This window comes from Anser brachyrhynchus (genome assembly GCF_964034855.1).
Source record: "Anser brachyrhynchus genome assembly, chromosome: 5".
NCBI classification, from domain to species: Eukaryota; Metazoa; Chordata; class Aves; order Anseriformes; family Anatidae; genus Anser; species Anser brachyrhynchus.
The window spans coordinates 55,996,389-56,021,576 of NC_137699.1; the positions used below are offsets into that span (position 1 = coordinate 55,996,389).

Below are 25,188 nucleotides of genomic sequence, written 5' to 3' on the forward strand. Positions count from 1 at the left end.
TAAAGACTTTTTCCTGCAGAAACAGACAGACCAGGTATTTTTCAAGGTGTGAATTATTGCTACCAATAAATATATCTACAGAAAGTACAGAGAAAGTAAAGCTTGTGAGACCTCTGCTGATGATGTCTGTAAAAGAGATTTGTTTCTAAAGGATGCAAAGTGGTTTACCGAATCTTTTTTGTGGGTGCAACAAAGAGCAGGAAGTCAGGAAGAACAATCCCACCCTCACAAAAACATTGCGACTTTCTCTCAACAAGCAAAAACGCATTAAGTCTCTCATCTTCACTCACATTTTTGGATCAGTACTAAGCAGAATAGAAACCATTCTTACTACAAAAGCATTACTCAGATTAATAGAAATTATTCTAGATTAGGGAATTTGAGAACATCAATCAACATGACATTGAACAATGTTCAAAAAGACTTTGGTGTAAGGAAGTTGTATTGCCTATATCTACCAAAATTTACTCAAACAATTGATATTTGAAATCACTTCAGAAAACATTTTAGATATTTAGGTAACAGCATTATAAGGTAAGTGTACTTACTCTGTTCATTACTTTCAGCTGGCGATTCCTCATGACGAAGAAAAAATTTCACCTCTTCCCTCCGGGGACCCCATTTCTGCAGGTGGTCATACATCATATGATCAAAGGGTATGGGACGTTCTAAAAACAATAAAAAATAACCAAGTCTATCACAACTGTTTTAAGTTAAGCAAAGTTTTATAGAACATTAAAAATAAGAATGTCTTTTTTGTAGTAATTCAGTCCATCCAATGTGTTTTCACTTATGCAAAGTCGAAGAAGCAAGCATACACCAACAGAAAGTAGCGGCACTGTGTTAAAAGCTTGCCTATCACTGTAACACAGGTCACTGCTTAACAGCAGTACATAACCAGTTTGCAGAGCCATACAAAAACTAAGTGTCTACAAACCTTAGTTTAGCTATGTCAGGAATTCTTCATCACAACCTTTTTCACAACGCTGATCTTTGCTCCCCAACAGCAGATGGATATTTTGCTCTATTATGCAGATGATTCATTCAGTTTGAACCTCAGGGCTTCCACACAGACTAAAAACCAAGTCATTGTATTGACATTTCACCTACTAAGGACTTGGGTGAGTACTTCCACTCCAATACACTAGGCTGGATGTTAACTTCTAGTACACGTGAAATTATTGGCAAATCTTTGAAGAGATAAACGCTGTTCTACACAACAATAAGTCTTTGTTTTCCCCAGAAGTGTAGAACATTCTCATAGTACAGTTATTTCTTCAAAATCAAATCTTCTATTACTAGGATGCTATGCGCTTTGTATATAGTATTTCAAAATGAATACGTATTTCAAAAGAAAAATTTTCACGGTTTCTATAATTATTGTTGAACTTATTTTGAAGTACTTTGATTAAAGGTAAGAAAAAGCTTAAGAGCTTCCTAATACTAAGCACAGTATTAAGAGATCTCTCCTGATCAGAATACAACAAATGACACAGTGACATTAGAAAAGATCTAAATTAGTTGTCCTACATACACTTCATACAAGCCACTATTACTACAGAAAAACAGGCTTGGATGGAAACCAGAAGGTGGAGTTTGCGTTCTTCATTGTTGAAAGGAAAACCCTTTCTGTCCCCAAAACTCAAACCACGCGAACTCCTACCAAGCAGGACACTGCCAACAATGTTAACCATTTCATATTTAACCCATTTGATGCAAGATGACAAAAATGATACAAAGATATAACAGATACCTTCAAGAAAGCTTGGAAGGAAGGATTAAAGGAAAAAACAAAAGACAAAACACATTACAAGCTACCTTTTATAATGAACTGTGTAAATGTATACACATGTTGACACTACTGGGATACTTTATTGTAGTATTTTGAAGACAATGCATTTGGATCACTTGATTCAAAATATATTTAATACTGCAATCGTCCTGTCAAATACCTTGATCTCACCAATGCCTTGCTAAGATCTTCCCAATATACAAATGAGCACACCCTAAGGCACTGTATGTTAAACCATTTAAGAAAACAAAAAGCCAAGATCGTGTCCCATTCTACATTAGTCATTTCCTTCAAATCAAGCAAAAGTCCAAGAAAACTATGCCTTCCAAGGAAAGTAGTTTTCAGCTAGAACTAAAAGAAATGTTTTACATTGAAGATACAGAAATACCATGATCCAACACAATGGATTTTATGACAAGATCAGACAAATTCACATACTAGAAGGTACAGCGAAAAGATAACACTATAATTATATTGTTATTGGATAATATCTGGTATGTAACTGGTATATTTCTTTTCTATACACAGTAACAAGCTTTTAGGAAAATTCAGTTATTCAATTTCACTCAATTCTACAGTTATTTCAAAAGTAGAAAATACAGCTCTGCAAATGCTACCACAGTTTGGGATTTGGAGAAAATTTCTTAAGCTTGGATTGTCAGATACTCTTTCGCCTTTTTTTTTTTCCCCCTTCTCTTTTTAAGGGGGAAGTGGTGTGGTGTTTTTTTTTGTTTTTTTTTTGTCCATCTGAAAACTACAAAGCTGATTAAAAATACTCTGCAGATGAAAACACCTCTAGGGCACCTCCTCAAAAAAAAAAAGTCTCCATATGCTTTTTCCTTATTCTATTTCCAGTCTTTTTACACTGTGTACAGCCAAGGATACAGATAAAATGATACTGATTATAGTAGGCATCAAAACACAAGTCATCTCTGTAGAATGATCACCTGTCCACATGGGCCTGTCTCCTCTTTCCAGTACCAGCAAGCAGTATTTGCTTGTGGAAGCAGCATAAGAAATAGAATAAGCAAAAACTGATCCTTTCCCTAATCTACCCTTCTAGCTTCAAAGTCAGGCCTTGAGAGACTTCCTAAGATCAAGCAAAATCCCACGTCATCAGCCACATGTTCGATATCCAGGGGTTCTGTCCTCTACCGGTGCCTATGCCAATCCTGTCAGATCCCTTGAGCTTCTGGCATCCTGTGACAATGAGTTCTACACCTTAAACAATAGGGGTGCTTCTTCACACAATGTAATTAAATTATGACAAGACATAATTGCTTGTCCTTAAATATTCATGTTTGGAGCTGATCACTTTTCATTTTCTCCATACCTCTTACCTTCATAGAATCACAGAATATCCCAAGTTGGAAGGGACCCACAAGGATCATCGAGTCCAACTCCTGGGTCCCCAAAGGACCACCCCAAAACCAGCCCACGTGTCTGAGAGCAGTGTCCAAACGCTGCTTGAGCGCTGACAGGCTCAGTGCCATGACCACCTCCCTGGGGAGCCTGTCCCAGTGCCCGAGCACCCTCTAGGTGCAGAACCTTTCCCTAACCCCCAGCCTGACCCTCCCCTGTCCCAGCTCCATGCCGTTCCCTCGGGTCCTGTCGCTGTCCCCAGAGAGCAGAGCTCAGCGCCTGCCCCTCCGCTCCCCTCGTGAGGGAGCTGCAGGCCGCCATGAGGCCTCCCCTCAGCCTGCTCTGCTCAAGGCTGAACAAACCGAGGGACCTCGGCTGCTCCTCGTACACCCTCCCCTCCTCCTGCATCCTCCCCTCCAAGCCTTCACCATCTTCGTAGCCCTCCTTTGGGCACTCTCTAGTAGCTTTTTTTCCCCCTTTATTTATCCTTGGCTATTCACAGTGTAAAGAGAGCTTCAAGCATTCCGATATTTCTGGACAGGTCTTTGAAGAAGGAGAAAATAGTTCTAATGGAATGGAAAAATAGGGAAGCAAAAGAGAAGCCAAACAAAAAGAGCAGGCAGAAGAATGCAACAGTGACCCATATAATCCCATTATCCAATATGTGCAAGATCAAGTTTAGAGAACAGGCAATAAAGCATGTATTTTGTAAAACACTCAGCTAATATACAATGAAATATCTAAAGTTATTTGCAGAGACAAGCTATTCAATTTCAGAATTATCCAATAAAATACCTTTCTGAAGGTTAGAAGAAACATATTATTCTTCTGTATTACAAACATTCTTGACTATTGTGTGTTACTACTACATTTACTGCTAATGCTTCTGAAGATTTTTCAGAATTCATAATCCAAACAAATAAAAAAATACCCTTGTGTAGCCCCTGTAATTTATTTACTATTTAGTGCGCATGCTGGATCCCATTTTTTTCTTAGATTAAAAGAATTTTACACGACTCCAAGTACAGCGATTAACACAATGCAGCCACAGTTAGCTCCAACTGCTTTCAGTGGGGAAGGGTCATTTAAAACACAAAGTAATTATATTCATCAGCCAACTCCTTTCCTAAAAAAAAGGAAAAGGACAACAAATAAACAAAAACCAAAACACTATTTAAAAACACAGAAGCTTTTATTTTCCTTTCCTTGTACCTCACTCAAGTGGACTCCCAAGAAATATTGTAAATAGTGTCTGTAAATACAAGGGTAAGGTCAGGAGCTTATTAAAACTCAGTTCTTAAAAAGGAATTTTAAAAACATGATTTTCAGGTTTTTCAGCTCCTAGAGTGAGGTAAGATTTCAAGTGCTTTCAAGCACATCCACTAAAATTGCAGCAAGAATCTTCTAAAGACCACAATGGGTAAAGTACCTAAATGGCTTAGTTCATAGACTTTAGGACACCGAAGATCTGAAGCTTTGGGAATTTTTCCTAAATAAAAAGACCGTCAGCTAAATATAGTAAGTAATGATGCTTGATAACGAGTACTAAGAAACTGGATGTCTGAACAGGGTTGGGCTAATTCTGGAATGGTGAGTAGTGGCTGCAGCATGGCTGCTGGTTAAGCTGGTCTCCCTTTACTTCTAAGGCCCTGATCCTAGGAGCTTTAGGAGCTTTTCAAAATAAAAGATCCTGTTTACATCATAGACTTGAAGAATCAAAACTAGTAATTTTCAGACATGACCATGGAGAGAAACGGGAAAGATTTTCTATTACTTTTGCAATACTTCCACCAAAACAATTTGGAATACGCAGCCCTAAATTAGAGAGCAAGCTGCAGCAGTACTGAGAGATGAAAAATGACGTAGTAATCATTTGTAACAACTTAGGCACATGAAAGAGACTCGGAAAAGAAAGAGGAAGAGGAAAGGGACATTAACATTTGACACAAGAAACAAAGAGCTGAAGTCCCCATTCCTTCCTTCAGTTTAAAGCCTTTAAACCTCAAAAAATTGCAGGTAGAAAGCTAGACCTTACATTTACTGAAAGTTAGGGTAGCACAAAGGAGCATTTTCTGGAAATACTTGCTCTTTAAGAATAAAAAACCACTTCAGTTAAATGTTTTCTAGTTGTTACAGCTTTAAACATATTTGTCAGTAATTGCACAAACAGAAGAAAAGAAAGAAGGTGAAATAGGAGAATGAATATGGAGTAGTAATTAATAGGATGGATCCCTATGATTTAACAATTTTTAAAAAATTATTTCTATGAAAAGTCAAGTGAAAAAAATGTAATCTATGTATACATTCAAAATTACTTGCAAAAACTCTTCGATTTTTAGTTAGACAAAAATTCTGAAAGATTAACTTGAGAAATGAGCTAAACACCTTTCCTTTGAAGCAAAAGTTTTGAGGTTGGGCGAATTTTAGCTATCCAAAGACCAAAACACAGATTCAGCATCAATGTTTTAATAGAGAATTGCAAAAATCTTTCTGTTGAAACTATATATCTTATATTTAAAACAGAGTAATTTTTAGGCTTCGGAATTTGCTTTTATTCTGATTACATGTATTCTGTTGTCTGTAATAAAAATGTGTTTATGCCTGCTATACAGGAAACCAGAATACAAAGTAATGGATTATGTCCGTAGTTGGGAGTTCACTGTAAGATCAGAAAAGTATCTTTACCTACGCAGGTTTGCAGTTGTATACTAGAAGTGTACTTCCATTTCTTTCACAGTCACATCTATGCTATAATTAAATTCAGAACGACCAACAATATCAATTGCTAAAGGCCATTCCAGATGTAAATGAAGTGGATAATTGAGTAACTGACAGATTTAAAAGCTTGAAATCCATTTTCTTTTGAAACGCACTACAAGTTCCTAGCATCATACCTATCTTTTGACCTCCTTACCCACCGTGACTTGCAATAGCTGGGGAACACGGAAAAATACATTTTTCTTTCCTCCTGCCATAGCCTGAGAAATCCATGCAAAGCGAGGAAACTTCAAACTGAGTAAGCATAAGGTGCTACAAAATTCACTGACATATCAGGCACAAATGCTGTTGCCTTTTTTCAGCTATTAATCACCTAAAGAAACCGGAGAAGAATATGAACAGAGAATGAAAAACTAAAACCAAATGCACGTAAACCGAACACTTATGCCATGCAACTTCAAGAAGAATCAGTTTCTTAATTGTAATACAAATGATTCCCAATCTGTTTTGCAACTCTTAGGAAGCTCCTCAACCATTTCCTTATCATGTAACAACAGAGAAAAAACTAACAAAAATAGTCTTCCACTGGCACAGTATACAGCAGTTTCATTGCAAATTGCTTCCCACTTCTCACTCCAAACCAATGGTTTGAGTTGTTTGTTTTAACTTCTTAGTCTCGTATTTTCTACACCAGATCTCTGCTCCTGGCTAGAATTATTTTTAAAAATTGCAGTGGAAGGAGCTTAATTTAGCTCCCAGGAGCAGCTGAAAGAAAATCATCACCCCATCCTCTTGAAAAGAAATTTCAAGTTGTTTCACTGAGAAACTTACATATCGACAGACTTTGGGGCAAGAAGTAGAGACCATCAACACGCAGATTTTACACCACCATCTATCCTACATCTAAGAAAAGCAAACAAAATGCTTGTCCTGAAATTCCTGTCAGACAGACTTAAAAACAGTGTGCAGGACATCTTTTTTGCTGACAGTACAGGTCTGTTTGAGAGCTCCAGGAATGTAAGCAGGTATTTCATTTATTTATTTATTTATAATTTTATTCCCTCTAGTACTGTCTGTTGCATACTTTCAGTGGAAGATAATCCATACACTTATCACCTCAGGTAAGATAGATTTGTGTGAGCACCTTTGTTTCAGTTTAAAACCCAAACCAACCAAAAATGCTATAGTGACTGCAACACCTACATCTCCATTGAGTAACGGGACCAAAGACACACAAATCACAGGATAGATACCCAAATTTGGTTTTAGTTCCTCCATCACATCTCCTCAGATAAGTTTTATTTCACATTTTATATAAACTTCTAGCTTCAGATATCCAGCATTTTCAGAAATAATGTGTTACATCCACAAATTAAATATGTTCTGTGTTTGAAGTCATTATAGAAAGTTCATGCTTACATTTGCCAGAATTGCAAGGCATAAGCGTCTGATAAAGATGCTGTGGATCACTGGCTAGAATTTCCAGTCATCTTTTGAAGCTAGCTGACAACATTCTCTGCATTTTTGAGAAGTACACCCTCAAAATATTGTGAAAGCAGAAGGAGAAATAATACCATATATGTTACACTTTTACAGACCAGTGGTTGCAAAGTATTAGGGATAAGCGAGCGTGTGCAGATCCAGTTTATAAATTCATGATACACTTGGCATTTTGACTGTTACCTAAACTTCCAATTTGAAAAAAAGCCTTCTTCTAAGTTTTATTCTTAAAGACAGTTTTATAAATACAAGCTGAATTTGTATGCCAAGAACTGCAAACATGCTTAGCCTCCCTTCTGCTTAATCTTACCTAAACTCTAAAAATTCCCATCTAATTAGGAAATGATTTCGAGGTACCTTCTCTCCTTATAAAGTCTTAGAACAGCTAAAAAATGAAAAGATATCCCAGTAGGAAACTATTCTAGATTGCTAATACTTAAAAGCTCCACAGGCATCTGAATAATGCAATAAACTTCTCTGCTTGACAAAATGAATAAACAGCCCCTGAACAAAATATACTCCCTCTATAAAAAATAAGAATTCTATATCAACTTATGAACTCATCAAGTCTTTATACAAAACAGATGACAAACAGCTTAAACAGGGCTAACCTTAGTAACTGAGGAATAAGAACCTACCTATTATCCTCACCCATTCACTGATCCTACTCATATATTGATACACTATCATAACCTGGAAGCTTGTACTACACTTAATTGCAAGAACTCATCTAGAAACAGAATGCATAATAGGGTTTTTTTGACACAGTCCTGAGAAGGACTGCTCATCCCATCATTCTGTGAAATAACTACAACACAAATAGAAAACAGGCACTACTACCTGCCCCAAGGGAAGTTATCGATTTTTTGATAGTACATGTTCATGAAGAAGTTGGAGATAATTCTGGCACAATTCTGTATGAAGAACTTCTGTTAGTTACAATCCAGGAGGAAAAACCCATACATATTATATGGTTCTATGATTCTGTTATACCCATTCTTAATTTGCAGGTTGTTATCATGTGGCTAACAGTGAGGAAATAGGATGGGAAAGAATCCAGTTGGTAATCTGCACTCACTCATTTCCTGTATAAAAAGATCACTGGCATTACAAATTATTTAAATCCTAAACCCATCCTAAATATGCTGTATGCCTATTTGAAATAAACGACGTCTAGAAGTGAAAATACAACCGTCCTTCCAAACCCCCATTTTTAAAAGGCAGATCCTGCATACTTTATGTAATTTGAAGATCTGAAATACAGAAGACTAACACATCTTACACATGCCTTTTATCAAATACTCCATCCTGAGAAAGGAAAACAAGGAGAAAAAAATATCAAGAATTGCATTACTCTCTACGGATACTAAATACCATGCTCTGCATGAAAGTTTGCCAGGAAAAAAATGCTTAAGTACAATTAGAAATTATTAATACTGAAAAGTCAGTCTTACCATTTCTTCTAATTGTTACAAATATTTAAACCAATTTCCACCAAACATTTTGCTTACCGTTTCCACGCCATACTTCAGCCAGATGGCAGCTTCCTTCTCCAGGCTCTTTGCAGAACTCTACTACATCGCGACAGGTTGTTTCTGGTGTAATTGGAACTTCTGTCAAAATCTGCTCATTGTTGCTCAGAAACACGGTTAATATCATCTGAAATGAAAAAAAAGTAACAGAATATTCAAAAACATGACAAGAATATGAATATGGGTAAGATTTATAAACCCTCTGTAAATGCAACTGTATGTTTAAGGTTGGTTAATACTATCATAAAAATAGTTTTCAGTTTCTTGTAACTTAGCCAAAGATTTAGTCTTTTTGTTGATTTTTTTTTGATAAGTGTGAACGGAAGGTTTTTCTTTTTGTTGGTGGTGGTTTTTTTGGGGAGGTTGGTTGGTAGTGCTTTTTCTTCTCTTTCATTTTAGTTGAAATGGTTTAGTTCTGTCTGACAATGAGGCTGGGAGGGAAGGAACAAGTTTTGCTATATTAGATGTTTTAAATCATAGCATTTAAATGTTGCAAATAAATTTATACTTTGTAAAGTAACGTAAAGCTCCACAGGTGGGCAACCCTTTGCAGTTTGTCTGAAGATCCACTCACATTTAGTTGGATTGCAAGCCTTGGAGTAAAACAGAACAAAACCACCATACAAACAGGGGAAATAAAAGTGTCACATTTTGCAAGGGGTTGCATTTGTTTAGTTAGTTACTTGCTAGAGCTAAAACCTCTGAAAAGTCAATTGTTTCCACACTACTTTAGCCCCCACCCTGCGCTTGCTGTGTTGACCAGATCAGATGCACACGCAACCTGCCCGCAGAGGCACTAAGCATGCTTCCCTGACTTGTACTTGTACAACATCAAAGGACTACTTTCCCTCTAGTAACTGCTCCCAGCTATTCCAGTTGGAAAGCTGCCACAAAATAGTTTTTCTTCCCCTCCCCACCTTAACAATATTCAAAATAACTTGACATCAAGGAAAACAGAAAGAAGAAAGTACAATCAAATCTATAAAGGAGCAAGCCCAGCTCTAAGAGCGAGCACTAATCTCAGTTGAAGTACACTTTTGTTCAAATACTTTGCTCCACCTTAAATAAAGGTGTGAACAAATACACATAGCTGGAGCTATTCCCATCCCTGCTCCTGTCAGCAGATGTACCTTGCTGCAGAGTCAAGCACTCAAAAACTGCACATCACCTTCACCCACCTCACCCCCTCGGTGCGTGTTCTGATATGGCCATTAATAATACATTCATTTGCTGCGCTCCTCTATTAGGGACCTCTGCCTTACAGAGCGTTCTCAATGAATTTGGTCTGTAGGCCCTTATGGCATTTGCTGCAAAAGCTGGAAGCGTGTCCTTACCAGCTGAGGGGCTTGTAAGGAAACAGAAACAAAACAAACAGCAGAGTCCCAATACAATAATACTAAAAAGATTCATTTTATTCCTGAGTGAGACTGGTTTGAGGACCAGTGAGGGTTGTATTCAGAAGCAAAGATTTCTATGTAACACTAAATTCTCAGAAAGATACTTAGCCTTCAGTTTCTGCTCAAAATTAATCAGATACTTTTAACTATTTTATCATTCCCTCACTCTCCGGCACCTCAATTTACCATCAGTATGCTAGTCATGACAACATTCTGTAAACTTAGGGGATGGAGCAGAGATAATGTGATCTTTAAGACATAGCTACCATAATAGATGTCCCTAATGAATGTGGCAAAGTTATTAATTTTGTCTTCCAGGAGGATCTGAAAGAACTTTCTCTGTAAATAAGATTTAATATCACATATTGAACCACAATGATAAAACCTAATTATTTAACAGCTCTTCATTAAATAACCACTTGCCGCTTAACCAGAGTTGTGCTTCAATTTGCATTGGCAGATCTTAAAAAAAAACAAAAAACAACACACCTCACATTCAGAACAGTACTCATTTCTGGGACATATTACACGTACCCAACTGGAGATGTGCAGTAATAACAGCTAGATACTGAGCAAGAGCACTCCATCCCAGCACTGTCAACTTTAGACGTAAGCACAGGACCAGTCCCAAGAAAGCCCGGGTTCCCAGCCCTCAGTCTCCTCAGCAGACCTCCAGGCTGTTTTAGCCCATCTTTCTACTCTCCCTCAACCTGTCAAGCTTGTATGCCGTATCCTGAAGTTCTCAGAGTAACTGCATTTCAATGCAGGGAGCAGTCAGCCAGGGCTGTAAATGTACCAGAACTCACCCCCGAGTTTCTCCAACAGTATCTCTAAAGGGAGCTATTGTAGACCTAGGATACAACCACAGTTAATAATGCAGATGTCTGGAAACCACCTACTGTTTACAGCTCAAATTGTTATTTCTCCACATATGAAAAAAGATCCAAGCACAGTCAATCCTCAGTGGCTGTGGAATCTTTTACACAATAAACATCTAATACAGATTCTAGTAGTGGAATCTGACCTCATATTTAAGAGGGGAAGAGTCATATATGAACATAAAACACCAGGCTTAGAAGCAACCTTAAGAGGTCATCCGAGCCAGTCTCTTGGCCTCGGGCAGGATCACCTATACCTCCATTATTCTGCAGAGATGCTTGTTCAACCTGTTCTGAAAAGCCTTTCATGGCAGGAACTCCACAACTTCCCTGAACCATCCAGCCCAGAAATCCAGGATTCCTGCCGTAAGGAAAAGTTCCTTAAAGTCTAGTCAAAACTTTCCTTGCCACTGTTTAAACTAACCAGTTCTTCTCCTAGCCATAGGGGTGATAAACACTTTTTTCCCTTTTTCCTCTGCAGTTATATTTCAGGAATACCTAAAAAAAAAAAAAAAGCAATAGCTGTTTAATTTAAACACCGCCAGTCTGTCAATTATTAACGCCAGAATTCTGAAATGGTTTCCCCACAATACTTGATAGTAATTTCAAAATGAAAACCAAGTTTTTATGAGAATGCCCAGGGACACTGGCATTCCCAGAATCAAGAGGCGCTACATGCTTCTTCATGGTCTGTCCCAAAGACCTGTTACCTTGTTGTGAAAGACTAAACAGAACGGCTTAACATCACGTGGCTTCACACGGCTTCCAAGTTTCGATTTTTGTATTGCTGCAAAGATAATAGTGCCCCGGAAAAGTTGTTTCGTGTATTCAAGATTATCTGCCTACATCTGCAGACCGGCTGAAAAAGAAGAAAGGCCTTGGAGGTGCAAGTTATCCCATACAACTCAGTCGATTCTCCATAAATTCAAACCTCAACCACAATATAAACACGTGATCCCCCCTCTGCAAGACCAGGCCCAAGTTTGCTGTACCTCCAACCCAACATTTTCGGCTCCCTCAGCTCTCAGCCTGCCCCAGCACTGCCTTCTCCAAAGCACGCTGTCACTCACCTCGCCAGCTGGGGGACAGCCCAGGGAAAGGTGTCCCTCTAACGAGGCAGCAAGGTGCTGCAGCCACCATACTACTTCCCAAACTTGTTTAAGTAAGGGTTTGTATTTATTTTTTAACAGGTGGTTGGAGTAACACCGTGGGAACTGAAACATTGTACTGTGAAACAGATGGCCTGAAGCATACAAAGGAAGACTCAAAATATTGAAAATTATTAACATACTGCAGTATTAATTAGATTTTCAAGTCAGTGTCATAGCTATCCCTATTTATGGTGAAGGCAGAATAATAATCAGAGGTAATTCATAGTGATAAAATACAAAGAAGCATTGATGGAGCCTGGAAATTTCCTGCTGAAGAATACAAGCGAGGCATATACATGAAATACACAGTACACCCACTGAAGGAAATTAGCAGTATGAAAAAGTGTTTTTAGCCCGAGATTAGGATACAGGGGAACTGGTAAATCCTTCTCATTTTAAATGGATTCCAAACATGAACAATTGCAAAAAACCTAGGTTCTTAAAAGTGAGATCATAACCATAGCAACATTTTAATTCAGTCATCAAAAATCTTGGAAGTATGGCCACAATGGCACACAGTAAGATCTGCCCAGGACTCGTGAAATGTAACCCCAGTGCTTCTAAATCATACTTGGTTTCCACAGCAATACCAAGCTCCAAATTTTACCCTTTCCTCAATACACAAATGTTATCTGTCTGCTACTGTCCTCTGCAACCCCTGGTTCCAAACCTTCCAAACCGATGGCTTTATTCCAGCTTTCATCAATTCCCATCTCTTCCTACTCTTTCTTCTCCACCAACCTCTATTACAGTCCTTCACAGTTCAGGTCTTTTCCACGCCAGATAAGCTCTATCAACCTCACAACCCAACTACTCTGTTATTTCACTCATTTCTCAGCTTACCGGAAAGCTCCTGCTAAGACAGCCTCAAAATCCTCCCCAGGTCTTCTCTACTCAATGGAGTCAGGTTGGTGCACATGTTTCTCTTAGGCTGTTGTCTCTGCTTCTCTGTTCCCATCCCAGTTCCCCTCTCCCATCATACTTCCTGGGTTATGTGAAGGGCACACGTAATCATCCCCGCCGTTTCTCATGGAAATAGGAGGGAGGAATAAATCCTCAGGATCCTTATCCTCATTTATTACCTCCTCTCTTTCCAAAGCTGGATAATGTCACCCACAAATTTCAACAGGCACCTTCCAGAGCGATGACACAGTTTTATCTGTCCAGACCTGACCTCTTACTGATGAATCTGAAGCCCTGACCACCTCCAATTATCTCCTGTGAATGCCTGGCTACCAATTCAAGTTCCACATGGCCGTCACACAGCCCTTACCCAGTTATTTCCAACGACTCCCTGGATTTCATATTCATGGTAACACGAGGATACCTATCATTATGAGCTGTAATACAGGCATCTTTCACCAATTATTTTCTCAGTCTTGTATCCCTAATCCAGCCACAGCGCTCCTGTACAATATGTAAGGCATAGCTAGTCTCTCCTATCAATGGTCCAGCTAATACTCTCAGAGCTTGGAAACGTGCCTATCGGTTTCTCAACTTTTCACTGGTATGCCTTTTTTTTTTTTATAAAGAAAAGTAGCAATGAATAAAAATGATTTTTTCAAGGCTATGGCTTTGACCATGTCATCTTTCTGCATTAATTTTTTGGTCTTCACTTCCCAATTGTGACATGGAGTCTTCCTCCCTATTGTTTTTCACTCAGTATCAAGAAACTGATGCCAAATCAGCCCTTTACACCAGCTTCTTTCTACTCTCCATACAGTGAACAGGTGTTTTTATGCTTTCTTCTCATCTAACTCATCTACCACGCCAAAGGTCCCACAGGGCCACAAGTGAGAGAGTCTAACATCCCTTGTTCTCTATGAGCTTCTTCAGGCTATCCTGTTTTGCAGCACCAGTTGCACTCCCCTAGCACAATAAAACTACAAGAACTGCACAAAAACAACAGAAGACAGCAGCTGATGCACGTTCTTAGTTGCAAAATTGCCTAGGAAGTTAAAAACTCCAATGTCTGAATCAAGTCTTTTTCCTCACCATTTTTCTGCAATCTTACTAAAAAAAAAAATACAATGCTTTTGATCTTTAGCTAGTATCTCAAATTCAGAAGAACAGGTATGTTTTTAATTAGATCCTCTTTAACAACAATTTTCATGGAAACAAGAAATACATCTTACTCAAAGATTACCTTATGGTACCAAGACATGAAACACTGGTGCTTGAGTAGAAAAACTGTACATAAAATCTCTCCATTGCCTTATACCCAAGTTAATTTACTAACTCAGATAACACAATAAACGCTGGCGTTTCAGGCTAACATAATCCAATATAAGCACATATCTCCTGATACCTTAACTCTAAGAAAATTGAATTATTTAAGCTTTCAGAAAGCAACCAGCAAAGTAATATTTCAGGACATGCTGAAATATTAGGATTTAAAACATGTTAGAGTTGATTTCCACTAATAATATTTGTAATATTCAACTAAAAAAAAAGAGAACCAGTAAGTTCTAGGGATGAAGATGAATTCAACCAATTTTTGCTTTACGTATGACTGCTTTTTAACTAAAACCCATGCTTCCACCCAGATACGGGGCTCCTGACAAAAATGGGATCAGAAGACCATTCCAGTTCTCAAAGGTAACTTACTTTATATCCACAACTACAAAGTCACTTAGAAAAGTCAATCTAAGATTAAAATGAAGATCAAACAGCATAGAAAGGGTTAAGAAGAAAAAACATCCTGAGAACATGAAAAACACTATTTTTTCTCCCACTTTTTTTCTATCCACTGCTTTCCTTTTCCTGGTATTAAAGCTACAGTGGACAATAGATCTTCTTTGTTAAGAACTTCTGTCATCTTTAGAATTATCTGATTGTGAGTTAAGAATACACTGGATACCTAATAATTTAATATGGCTACACTCACTAGCAGCTGCTGAGTCTTATCAGATTTTTCATTTGCTTTTTTTTCCTTAAATCAACCTAGAAACTTCATTGTATAAACATTTTTAAAAAAACAAGACCATTAACCTCCACCTCTTCCAGCAGAAAAGTGATTAGATGCTTCCAAAATACAAAATGTATATTATTAAAACACTGACACACAATGGACTGAAAGTACAGAACACAATTCTGGCAGCAATGCCTGCTTTATTCCCTTTGTTTCGTGGGAATTGGAATACATTACCTTCTCACCAGGCATCTCCCCCTAATGAAGCGTTCAAAAACAAAATCCATTCATGAGCTTGTGCTTTGCCATTTCAGAGAAAGTCATGGTTAAGTCCATGGCTGCCACAACTCCACGTTGAGAATAGTCAGCAAAGAAAAAAAGACTTCTTTTGCACAGCAGAGACCTGAGTATCTCCCAGCACATTTTGATAGCCTCCCAGCCTTGATTCTGCTGGCCTGGGAGCCCAGGCATTCTCTATATCTATATTTAAGGTGCAACTAGAACACAGTTTTAACTGAAACATCCAAAAGCATATCTTATTGAAGAGCCAAAGCCCCATCATTCAAACAAACTTTGATTAAGACTGATATTTTCATTTACTAGAAAAATCAGCTCGTGTGATGCAAGAAAAATTGTGAAAAGGTGAAAAAGCAACCCTTTGGTGATAAGACATGCCAGTATGCCCAACCCTGCACAAAGAATGCTCAGAAAAAAGTCACAAATTAAATCATCCTGTGCAAGTCAGCTTGCACAAAATCCATACCCCTACATAAATCTTGCACCAGCTAAAGCTGTAAAAATTGTAGTTGCACATCTCCAGCACCAAAGCAGAATTTAATTTCCTTTGCAATATGAACGTTCTCCTTTTTAAGATTGTAGACTTTATTAGGTGAAGCTTTAAGCAATTATATTTTGAATGAAACAAGACTATGAAATTTTAAACAAACAACTGTTTTAATTAAAACCATCTAAAGATGTGTTCTTGACTCAAGTTGTACGTATTTCTTTATACCATGAGATTTTAGAACAAATCCCAAATAAGTTTGGTGTTCTTATATGTAAACCCCTGAAAAGAAGTAGTAAGATTTAACCATCTCACTTCCATATATTAAAAAGAAATCTTTAAAACTAATGAGTTATTCACCAGCATGGTTTGTCCCAATCATTGTTTACTGACAGAATGAAATTATACCTTTTAAAAGTAGATTTCTTGAAAGTTTTCTTGCAGTATGTTCATGACATTTCGTATCATATCATCAAGACAGAAAGCAAATTTCTTATTGCTTTTCAATGGGAGATTTCTTTCTTTTAAGATCTTTTCCCCTTTCCCATGTATGGGGTAAGAAATATCAGTACAATTTCTATATTTCTGAACACATTTTCTTCCATCAAGGCTGTACAAAACTTGAGTTTAGGCCAAAGTTTAAAGCTCAGTCATGCCGACAGACATTATTGGTAAAATGCAGAACGGTAGTGTTCTGCATGGAGTAGAGTCTTCAGTTTGCAAAGAATACAAAAATGAGTAAGTTTTCTGCAGACTTGTGAAACCAATACCATGTTTCCTACTACACTTTCAAATTTCAAGCCAACTGCATCCATATGACCCGCAAAAGATTTCACAAAACTAGTAGCTGGTCTCTGACACTAAAAATGCTAGGCCATTCTGCCATGAGCTACTAATGAACCATGAATTTCACCATTGATAAACATGGGTATTTGTAAGGTTACTCAAAAATAAAAGCCTAGTATTTTTCTTGAATTGCATTTTCAGTTTTGATCAAATCTGAAAAAATCTGAAAAAATAACAGTACTTAAATGTATTATAACTATACTTATCTCACAAAAGCTTTTTCTTTTTTTGCACAGACTCATAAAATAGTCGCATCACTAACTTGTTGCTTTGCAGTCACTGAAACATCTACCTTGACATCCACCTTTACAGGACTCTGCACAAGACAACTTGGTTACAGAAAACATAACCAGAAGAAAAAAGTTTTGTCAGTCAATACTTGTACCAAGAAACTTAGTGATGGGGTATAAAATTCCTTCTCTTGGTAGACAAATTACTTAAAAAAAAAATATTTAATTCCTCTTAGAAATGCGGAAGTATAACATTAAAAGAAATCTTAAAATAAGATCTTCCTTCAATTTTGTAATGCCTGCACATATGCAATAGCTTAATGGAGAGGATAAAAAAAATTAAAACAAAAACCCCACAGATGTTTCCTCTCAAGAACTTCACGACTGTTGCCTTTGTCTTCTTCGGTAAATAAGCTTTCATGTCTAACAGCAGGTGTTCAGCAGGATTCAGACTATTTCAAAAACCTATACCTACTTGCTCTTTATTTGCTGAAGGGATACTTAAGACACTTTATTGTTCTTGGTTACTGACACAGAAAAAGCTACAGCACCAGTTGTAGATAGAGAATGTGAAGTCTCTTACTCTTTCAGAGGTAGACTTTTGGTATGGCAGAGAAATAAGCCAGCCGTTTTGCTAGAGGAAAACGCACTATCATCAGGCATTTAAATATATTCAGCTACACAAGGCAGGTCTGCAGATTATTAATGAAAGGTATAGTAGTAGCTGACTGGAAGGCTTCCAGTGCTCCAGGAACACAAAGCTTAATGAAACAATAGCAACTAAAAGGACTAGATGCTTGTATAAACAACACAAGCAACCCACAGACTCGAATGGTGTTCTACAGGCTGTGAGGAGCAAGACATGAATGGGGCCAAAAGAAACAAACAAAAAAACCCCACACAACTCACCAAACAAATACTAAGTCTCTAGCATCTGCTTAAGATAGAAGTGATCATTTAGACATTACAATCCTATACTTTGTTGTATTAGAAGCCATAGTGCTAACCCACATCCAGGCATCATCTTTATAGAGGCTGCTTGTTGCTTGTCACAACGCTGGAATGCCTTCCTTCAGATTCCGATGGTTCCTTTGAAAGCAAGCAGCAGCTGGGACTCTGATAAATTGAGGTAAAAGACGGGCAATAAACACGTGGCTACAGAAGGGAAAACAGGTATAGCCGAAAAGGGCTAAGTTAAAAAATAAAAATATAAGAGGTTTCACTACAAATAAACCTATTAATTTAGAAGAAATCTGTCCAAGTGCAATATTTAACGTCATGAGCTAAAGAAACACAGCCTGAAGTTAGAGAAATCTATAAAACATGCCTCTTGTGATGTTTTCTAGTGGAAAATGTAATTTGGCACTTGCAACAGAATGAGTTCAACATCCCTGCATCATTATCTCTTGGCTTGATTCCTAAATTGCTACATCTGGAGGAACAGCAAGAGATCTTGTTGTTGCTCCTTGATGCAAATAATTCCACCGAAGGACTGCCAAGACACTAGTTACCATGTAAGAGGCTTCGGAACACGGGGATACATCTAGATACGCCAACACCTTCTTGCTGAGCACATTTCTTTCTGAGGCAACGTACAGCTCAAATGCAAAGATTTCTTTATTTTTCTATAAAAAAAATCATTTTGCTCCACTATTTAAAATACTGTAGGCCATATACCATCTTTCATGATATACACAACCACTATTAAAGGTGGAAGTTGGAAACTTCTTGAAAGACTAGCATTCACAATTCAACAAAGAAAAATATTCTCACCTTGCAAACTGGTATTCTCTGACTTACTATAGGAGTCTTTGCCAACTACTAACCACAAACAGAAGACTGATCTTCAAATCAAACGGTTCTGAGAAAGACGCAGAGTTTTCCTATGGCACTTGCTGGCCTCATTAAGGGTACTCAGATTTTTACATTTTAGAATACATTTTGTCTGTAAATCTTAGAATGACAAACCCTCATCTGTTACTGCCTGCCTAATTTCAGCAAAATTCATCTATTGCACCTGCAGGGAAAACAAATAAAAATCAGCAAGCACATCAATTTTGTGTTGATTGTTACATAAAGTAAAAAAAATTGCTAATTTATTTAAGAAACTAGCAAACGCTTGCTGTATCTAAATACAATAACATTTGTTAACATATTTAGTTAATGAGAATTCCTTAAACAATGGATTCTACTGAAAATGCACAAAACACACAGCAGAAGAGGGCCAACTGCACCCTGGGTGCATCAAGCACGGCACTGCCCTGCTCTGAGCTGGTGCGGCCTCACCTCCAGCACTGTGGGCAGTCTGGGGCACCACTAAATATGAAATAAGACACAAAACTATTACAGAGTGCCCAAAGGAGTCTACAGAGATGCTCAAGGGTCTAGAGGGCAAGATGTATAAGGAGTGGCTGAGGTCCCTCGGTTGTTCAGCCCCGAGCAGAGCAGGCCGAGGGGAGGCCTCATGGCGGCCTGCAGCTCCCTCACGAGGGGAGCGGAGGGGCAGGCGCTGAGCTCTGCTCTCTGGGGACAGCGACAGGACCCGAGGGAACGGCATGGAGCTGGGACAGGGGAGGGTCAGGCTGGGTGTTAGGGAAAGGTTCTGCACCCAGAGGGTGGTCGGGCACTGGGACAGGCTCCCCAGGGAGGTGGTCATGGCACCAAGCCTGCTAGAGACCACAGAGCATTTGAACACCATGCTCAGAGACGTGGTCTGGTTTTTGGATGGTCCTTCGGGGACCCAGGAGTTGGACTCAATGATCCTTGTGGGTCCCTTCCAACTTGGGATATTCTGTGATTCAATGATTCTAAGTTCAGGCAACAGCAAGACTTGAGATCAAAACAGTAGCTACATTGGTACAGTCCTCTTTCCTGAACTCCATTTCTCCTTAAACTCAGATATAAATAGTTTGATAAAATACAAACATGATTTCCACTATTTGTCACATCTCCAGCCCAGCATCCTCTAAACTGAATGGTTCAGAGTTAAGTGGGGAACTCTGGTACAGGACGAGGTGTGGCCCCAAAGCTCCTGGGGGAAAAGGAGGGAGGAATCGCTGTGACACTACAACCACCTCTCATCATCTAACACAATTCAGTGCTCACAGCTCTAAATCTTCCCTATCTGTCAAGGTGATCAGTACATCATAAAACAAATGTATGACAACCTTGAAACAACAGTTCACCAGCTGATGAGATATGAATAATATGTTTAAAAATACTATTAAATATTTTACTTTCCAAATCATTAAAGAAGACATGATGCTGAAGAACAATACAACTGTAGTTCCTTTAAAATTTGCAGTAAACTCAGGTGAACCGCCAACAAATTAAAAGCAAAACCAAATTAATTCAAGATGACTCAGCTTCAGACATCATTTTATTAAATATGAATCTCAGCTTTCCATTCAGGAATAAAAAAGAGAAACTGTATTGAAACAGAAAAGTTAAAAGCAAACAAACACACCAAACCCTACAAAACAGGACCTCCCCCTCAAAGACTCAGGAACCATATGTCAGATTAAAAAGCCAAAAAAAAAAAAAAAAAAGTATTTTAGTTTTTCTGGGTGGGAGATATGTGGAAAAGTCTTATTTAAGGTTTTTGCATGTGGGAATTAGCAATACTATAAAATACTATAATATACTTTGAAAGACAACTCATCATGACAACACAAGACAAAGCTGAAAAAGAACTGAGTTAACCGTGAGGTTTGGGGTTAATTTTCCTGAAAGAACAGCTGAGCCTTCGAAGTCTGCATGCAACAGAAGCGTCCCACAGAACTTGTATCAAGAACTGAGTGTTCTCAAATTATTAAAAACATTTTGGCCAAGGCTAAGGAAAGGGAGGTGCTGATGTTTCTACAGTCTTGTGTTCGACCTTGTCAACAGCTACTGCAAAGTCATCCAAACCCCACTGAATTCCAGAAAAGCCTGACCAAACTACTGCATAGAAAATAATCTCATCAAAAAATTATAGGACACACACAGATTTGTGCCTTTTCATTTATGAGTTTTCAAAAGAGAAATCCATACCACATAAAAACCGACCAACTAGAATAGGATCTTCACTGAAGACATGTCTTTGGTCAATTAATAAAGACTATTTGTGGCACTGAGCACCACTTTTCCATCTTACAAACAAAGAACAACTTTTTTGAAGTCTCCAGACCCACACCCATATGTAAAGTTGCAACCGGAATCAGTGCTACTCTTTCCTTTAATCTTCAATAGATCAGAATAAGAAGGGACAGCCACAGATTTCTCCCAGGGAGTGGAAAGCACTAACAAAATACTGATTGTTTAGCATACTGCTTCCAGGGAATACCAGCCATTAAATCTTTGAGATCTGGCTTGGTAAAAATGTAAAAAGTGAAAAGAGAATATATCCTCTGGGATTCAACAGGCAGTTTGCACAGTTTTCCTTCCATCAGAGTGGAAATTGCACATAAAAGAAAATTACTCTTTCCAGTCCATTTCTTCAGTTTTTAAATGGAAGATTTAAAAATTAAAAGTCATTCTGTTTTGCTCTCACATGTCCACTCTGTCTGAATCAAAAAAACACAACACACACACACAACAATATCCACCCTTTTCCTCCCCCAGCCCCTAAAAAAACCACCTAACTGAACTTACACAAGGTAAAATTTAAAGTTTCAGATATTTCATATACAAAATAGACCCATATAAGGCAATAGTCTCTGATCTTAAAGGAAAAATGCCACATCTCTAAACCATTATAAGAAATCACCATTAAGTTTTACAAGACAAAACCCACAAAATGTATAATTTTACAGTAAATAAACAAAAAGCAAAGTAAGCCCACCTTCTTTTTTATAACTCTGTCCTTTGTCCAGTTTTTAGAGTTAAGTCCAGTCTTTTCTGATAGCCAAGGTTTCTCTTTTGATGTTTTAATAATATTGTGAAGAACCATCCTTAAAATATTCTTCATGTGTAAATAGTAGTGAATAGAAATGTAACAGTGCAGAGCTAAAACCTAGAGCAGATTCTGTGCAACAACTACAGTGAAAACCCACTTAAATGGAGTATTTTTGGTCTACTGGCATATGAATTCAAGCAGCGGTGACGAGCAGTGATAAGATGTTCTAAGGAAACAAGACAGGCCACAGTTGTGACAGGAACAAGATAGGCTAGATCAAGTTTCGCCTAATTAGGCAAGGTTGCAGTAGGGGAGTTCTGCTGTCCTCTCATTGTGCAATAGTCATCTTTGTTTGATGTTATAATAATGAAAAACATTAAGTATTCATCCGAAGTAAATTTACATATAAGGCTCTGTCTGTCTCAGGAGAGACAGAAGTGATTTTTTTCCATTGAAGGGGGCAAAGATACAAGCGCAAGTTGAAAGAGCAAATGATGCTAACACCCATCAAAGACATTTCCATGATACTTTTCCTGAAATCGGTGAAACTTTTAAAGACAACCAACCAGCTTAAAGACAAAACAACAACAAAATCCACCGTGTATTTACGTCTAAAAATACTATAGTTCAAGCGCTACTCCATTCTTGGCAGAGTCTTTCTTCTTGCTGGATGTAATTCAAGCAGCAGAGAATATAAAATGGTAAACTATGTTTCTGATTGCCTCTTCATGTCAAGGGACAGGGAATGTTTATCATCATTCCTGTCAACACTACCCAGGATCCAGAGTGAGGCACAGACAGAGATGGCACCAACAGTGCATTTAGCTCTCACTCTACCACTGCAGGAGCAAAGCGTGTTCTTCTGCCTGATCCATTGCCTTAATAGAGAAAATACAGAGAAAGAGCGAGCAAGTGACCCTGCATGAGGGGGATCAAAAACACACAAAGAAACCCACACTATGAAAAAACAACAGAACTTAAACAACCCATCTCTCTTAGAGCAGATTATAAACTACATTTTCTGTGTAGCACCTTATGCATGAACTGCAGGAGGGAAGAGTAGTAGGTTCTCAGTTTAATTTGTGATCCACAGAACTGCTACATTACCCTTCCCCACGAGCAGCAGCAGAAGGAAGAAAAAACTGGTAAGGTTCCATATTTAGCCTGCTTCAGCACTCAGAAATAGCATTGTCCTCCCTTAATGCATTTTGTCAGAAATGCAAACACTCTGATCCCATGCAGTCTTCCTTCCTCCTTAGCAAACAAGTACCGTTGATTCTACTGATTATATTCCCAGTAAACCTATCATTTCAGATTTCTAAAATGCAGCAACTTAAAAAAAAAAAATTAACCTCTTAGGAACTGAGGACATTTTAAATAAATTTGGAACGGGAGAATGTTTCTTAAAAGGGAAGGGTTGTTTTGCTTCAGAAAGGATGGAAAAAAATCTAAGCTGGTTGTTCTCCAAAAACAGATCGTATCTTTATCTGCCAGAAAAACAAACTGTATCACATGAATAAATATTTGAGAGGCAAAGCTGGGCCTATATTAACACACGTTGTGCCCATCTTCCAACTGTTGCTACTAGCTGAATGCTTCTGAACAAAAAAGCAAAGTTTATAAAAACCTTACTTGCAAATAGGAAGGCTTAGCATACACGTGCGTTTGGGAGGTAATATGGGAGGGTCTAAATCTAAAGCCCACAATCCCTCTGGATGATCAGGATCTTTTAAAAGAAACATATGAACTTAAAAAAAAAGACATGTCACTGGACTTCCTTCTTTTATCCTGTCATCCTCCCTTTGGAAGTAATTGAAAACATCTGTACATACTTTGTTAAATCAGATAAACAATAAAAGCCATACAAGCACAGTGTAGCCCCTTCCTTTTTCTCATATGGTCCATAAGTATATTGTCTCTAAATCTGATCCAGTACAGTTATATGGCTGACTGATTTGTAACTGTTACTTCTAGGAAGGAAATTATAAATCTAGGAGGGAGAGGGAGAGGAAGATAAGGATACCACAGCTACATCCTCTGGTTGCGTAATGTATTATCAGCCTCAAAATTCTAAGTTAAAGAAATAAGGGGATTCCTCCTCCCCACAGCACGTAAAGAGGTTTTGAATGCTCTAAATGAAGATGAGGTGCATGAAATTTTTCATAGGTAAAAATTCTTATATTAAATGCAGCGACTACACAAGGTCCAAGAAGACTTGCCCCGTGCAACAAAGCTCATATTCAGCAATGCTATACAACTGCAGATGACATAAATCACTCAGCAGGAAAGTAAAATGCAGTCTATGATCCTACTAAAGCACTTTATCATAAAGACATTAATGACCCCTGAAAAACACACGGAATGATGTAGGAAAAAGAATATAAAATAGAACTGGAAGTGTAATTCCATAAAACGCAGTTTTACATCACATGCAGAACAGAAAATTACTTGACATAAATCTATAGATTAAAACTGGTAGATGTGAGCAGCTAATACAGGCAAGCAACAGACAAGCATAGAGAACTCGAGCAAGAATTCGGAAGAATTAAACCCCAACACCGCATTTATAGTATCATTACATTTAAACCTCACCTGTTTCGGTAACTTTGATTCCACTTCGCCACCCAAACTCCCTTTCACTATTTTCAGGTCTTTGCTCCTGCTATACAAGCTTTATTGTAAATGCCTAACAGGTGCAATTTGTTGATTTCAAACATGCTTAACTACAAACCTGCGTGATTGCACAGAGGGCCTCTAAGCCAAGCTTGTCCACACTAGCGGAAATTTCAACTAAACAGGCACCTTAAAACTTCCAGATGAAAATTAACTTAAAGAGAATTTGCACATACAATAAGAAAATCAGCTTGTTTGCTTTATATACAGTCTCTTTCAGTTTCTGCAGTGTAATCAATCAAAAATCCACGGATCATACTGGGGAAAGAAAGGAAAAAAAACGAAAACTCACACATTTATGATCTTGTTTTTCAAAGTTAGTTTTAAATTAGTAATACTTAATGAGACAGGTACCTAGATTTCCTTATCACTTCCACTTAAGCAAACTGACAGTTTAGTTTACGTATTTCTGAAATCTATTTTACTGAGGTAAAAACTTCATGTTCTATTACACTATAACAACTGTGAGCTCAAACCTATGTGGAGGATGCAATGTAGTGAGTGTTTCCTTTTTCCCCAAAGCTTAGAGAAAAATCAA

General features: G+C 38.0%; 1 protein-coding gene across 4 annotated transcripts in view; it reads right to left on the bottom strand.

Annotated features, from left to right (window-relative positions):
- The window catches only part of PPP1R13B (protein phosphatase 1 regulatory subunit 13B), a 72,647-nt gene that overhangs the window by 38,458 nt on the left and 9,001 nt on the right, over positions 1 to 25,188 (bottom strand). For 2 of the 4 annotated variants that reach the window (XM_080596323.1, XM_080596322.1), the window contains exons 1-3: positions 21,924 to 22,161; positions 8,884 to 9,031; positions 549 to 668 (exon numbers count right to left, since the gene is read on the bottom strand). In XM_080596323.1, coding sequence (XP_080452449.1) covers positions 549 to 668; positions 8,884 to 9,031; positions 21,924 to 22,049 — 394 coding nt within the window. In that variant the 5' untranslated portion in view covers positions 22,050 to 22,161. Of the gene's footprint in view, positions 1 to 548; positions 669 to 8,883; positions 9,032 to 21,923; positions 22,162 to 25,188 lie in introns of those variants that run through there. The other 2 variants (XM_080596325.1, XM_080596324.1) reach the window with 1 other exon arrangement.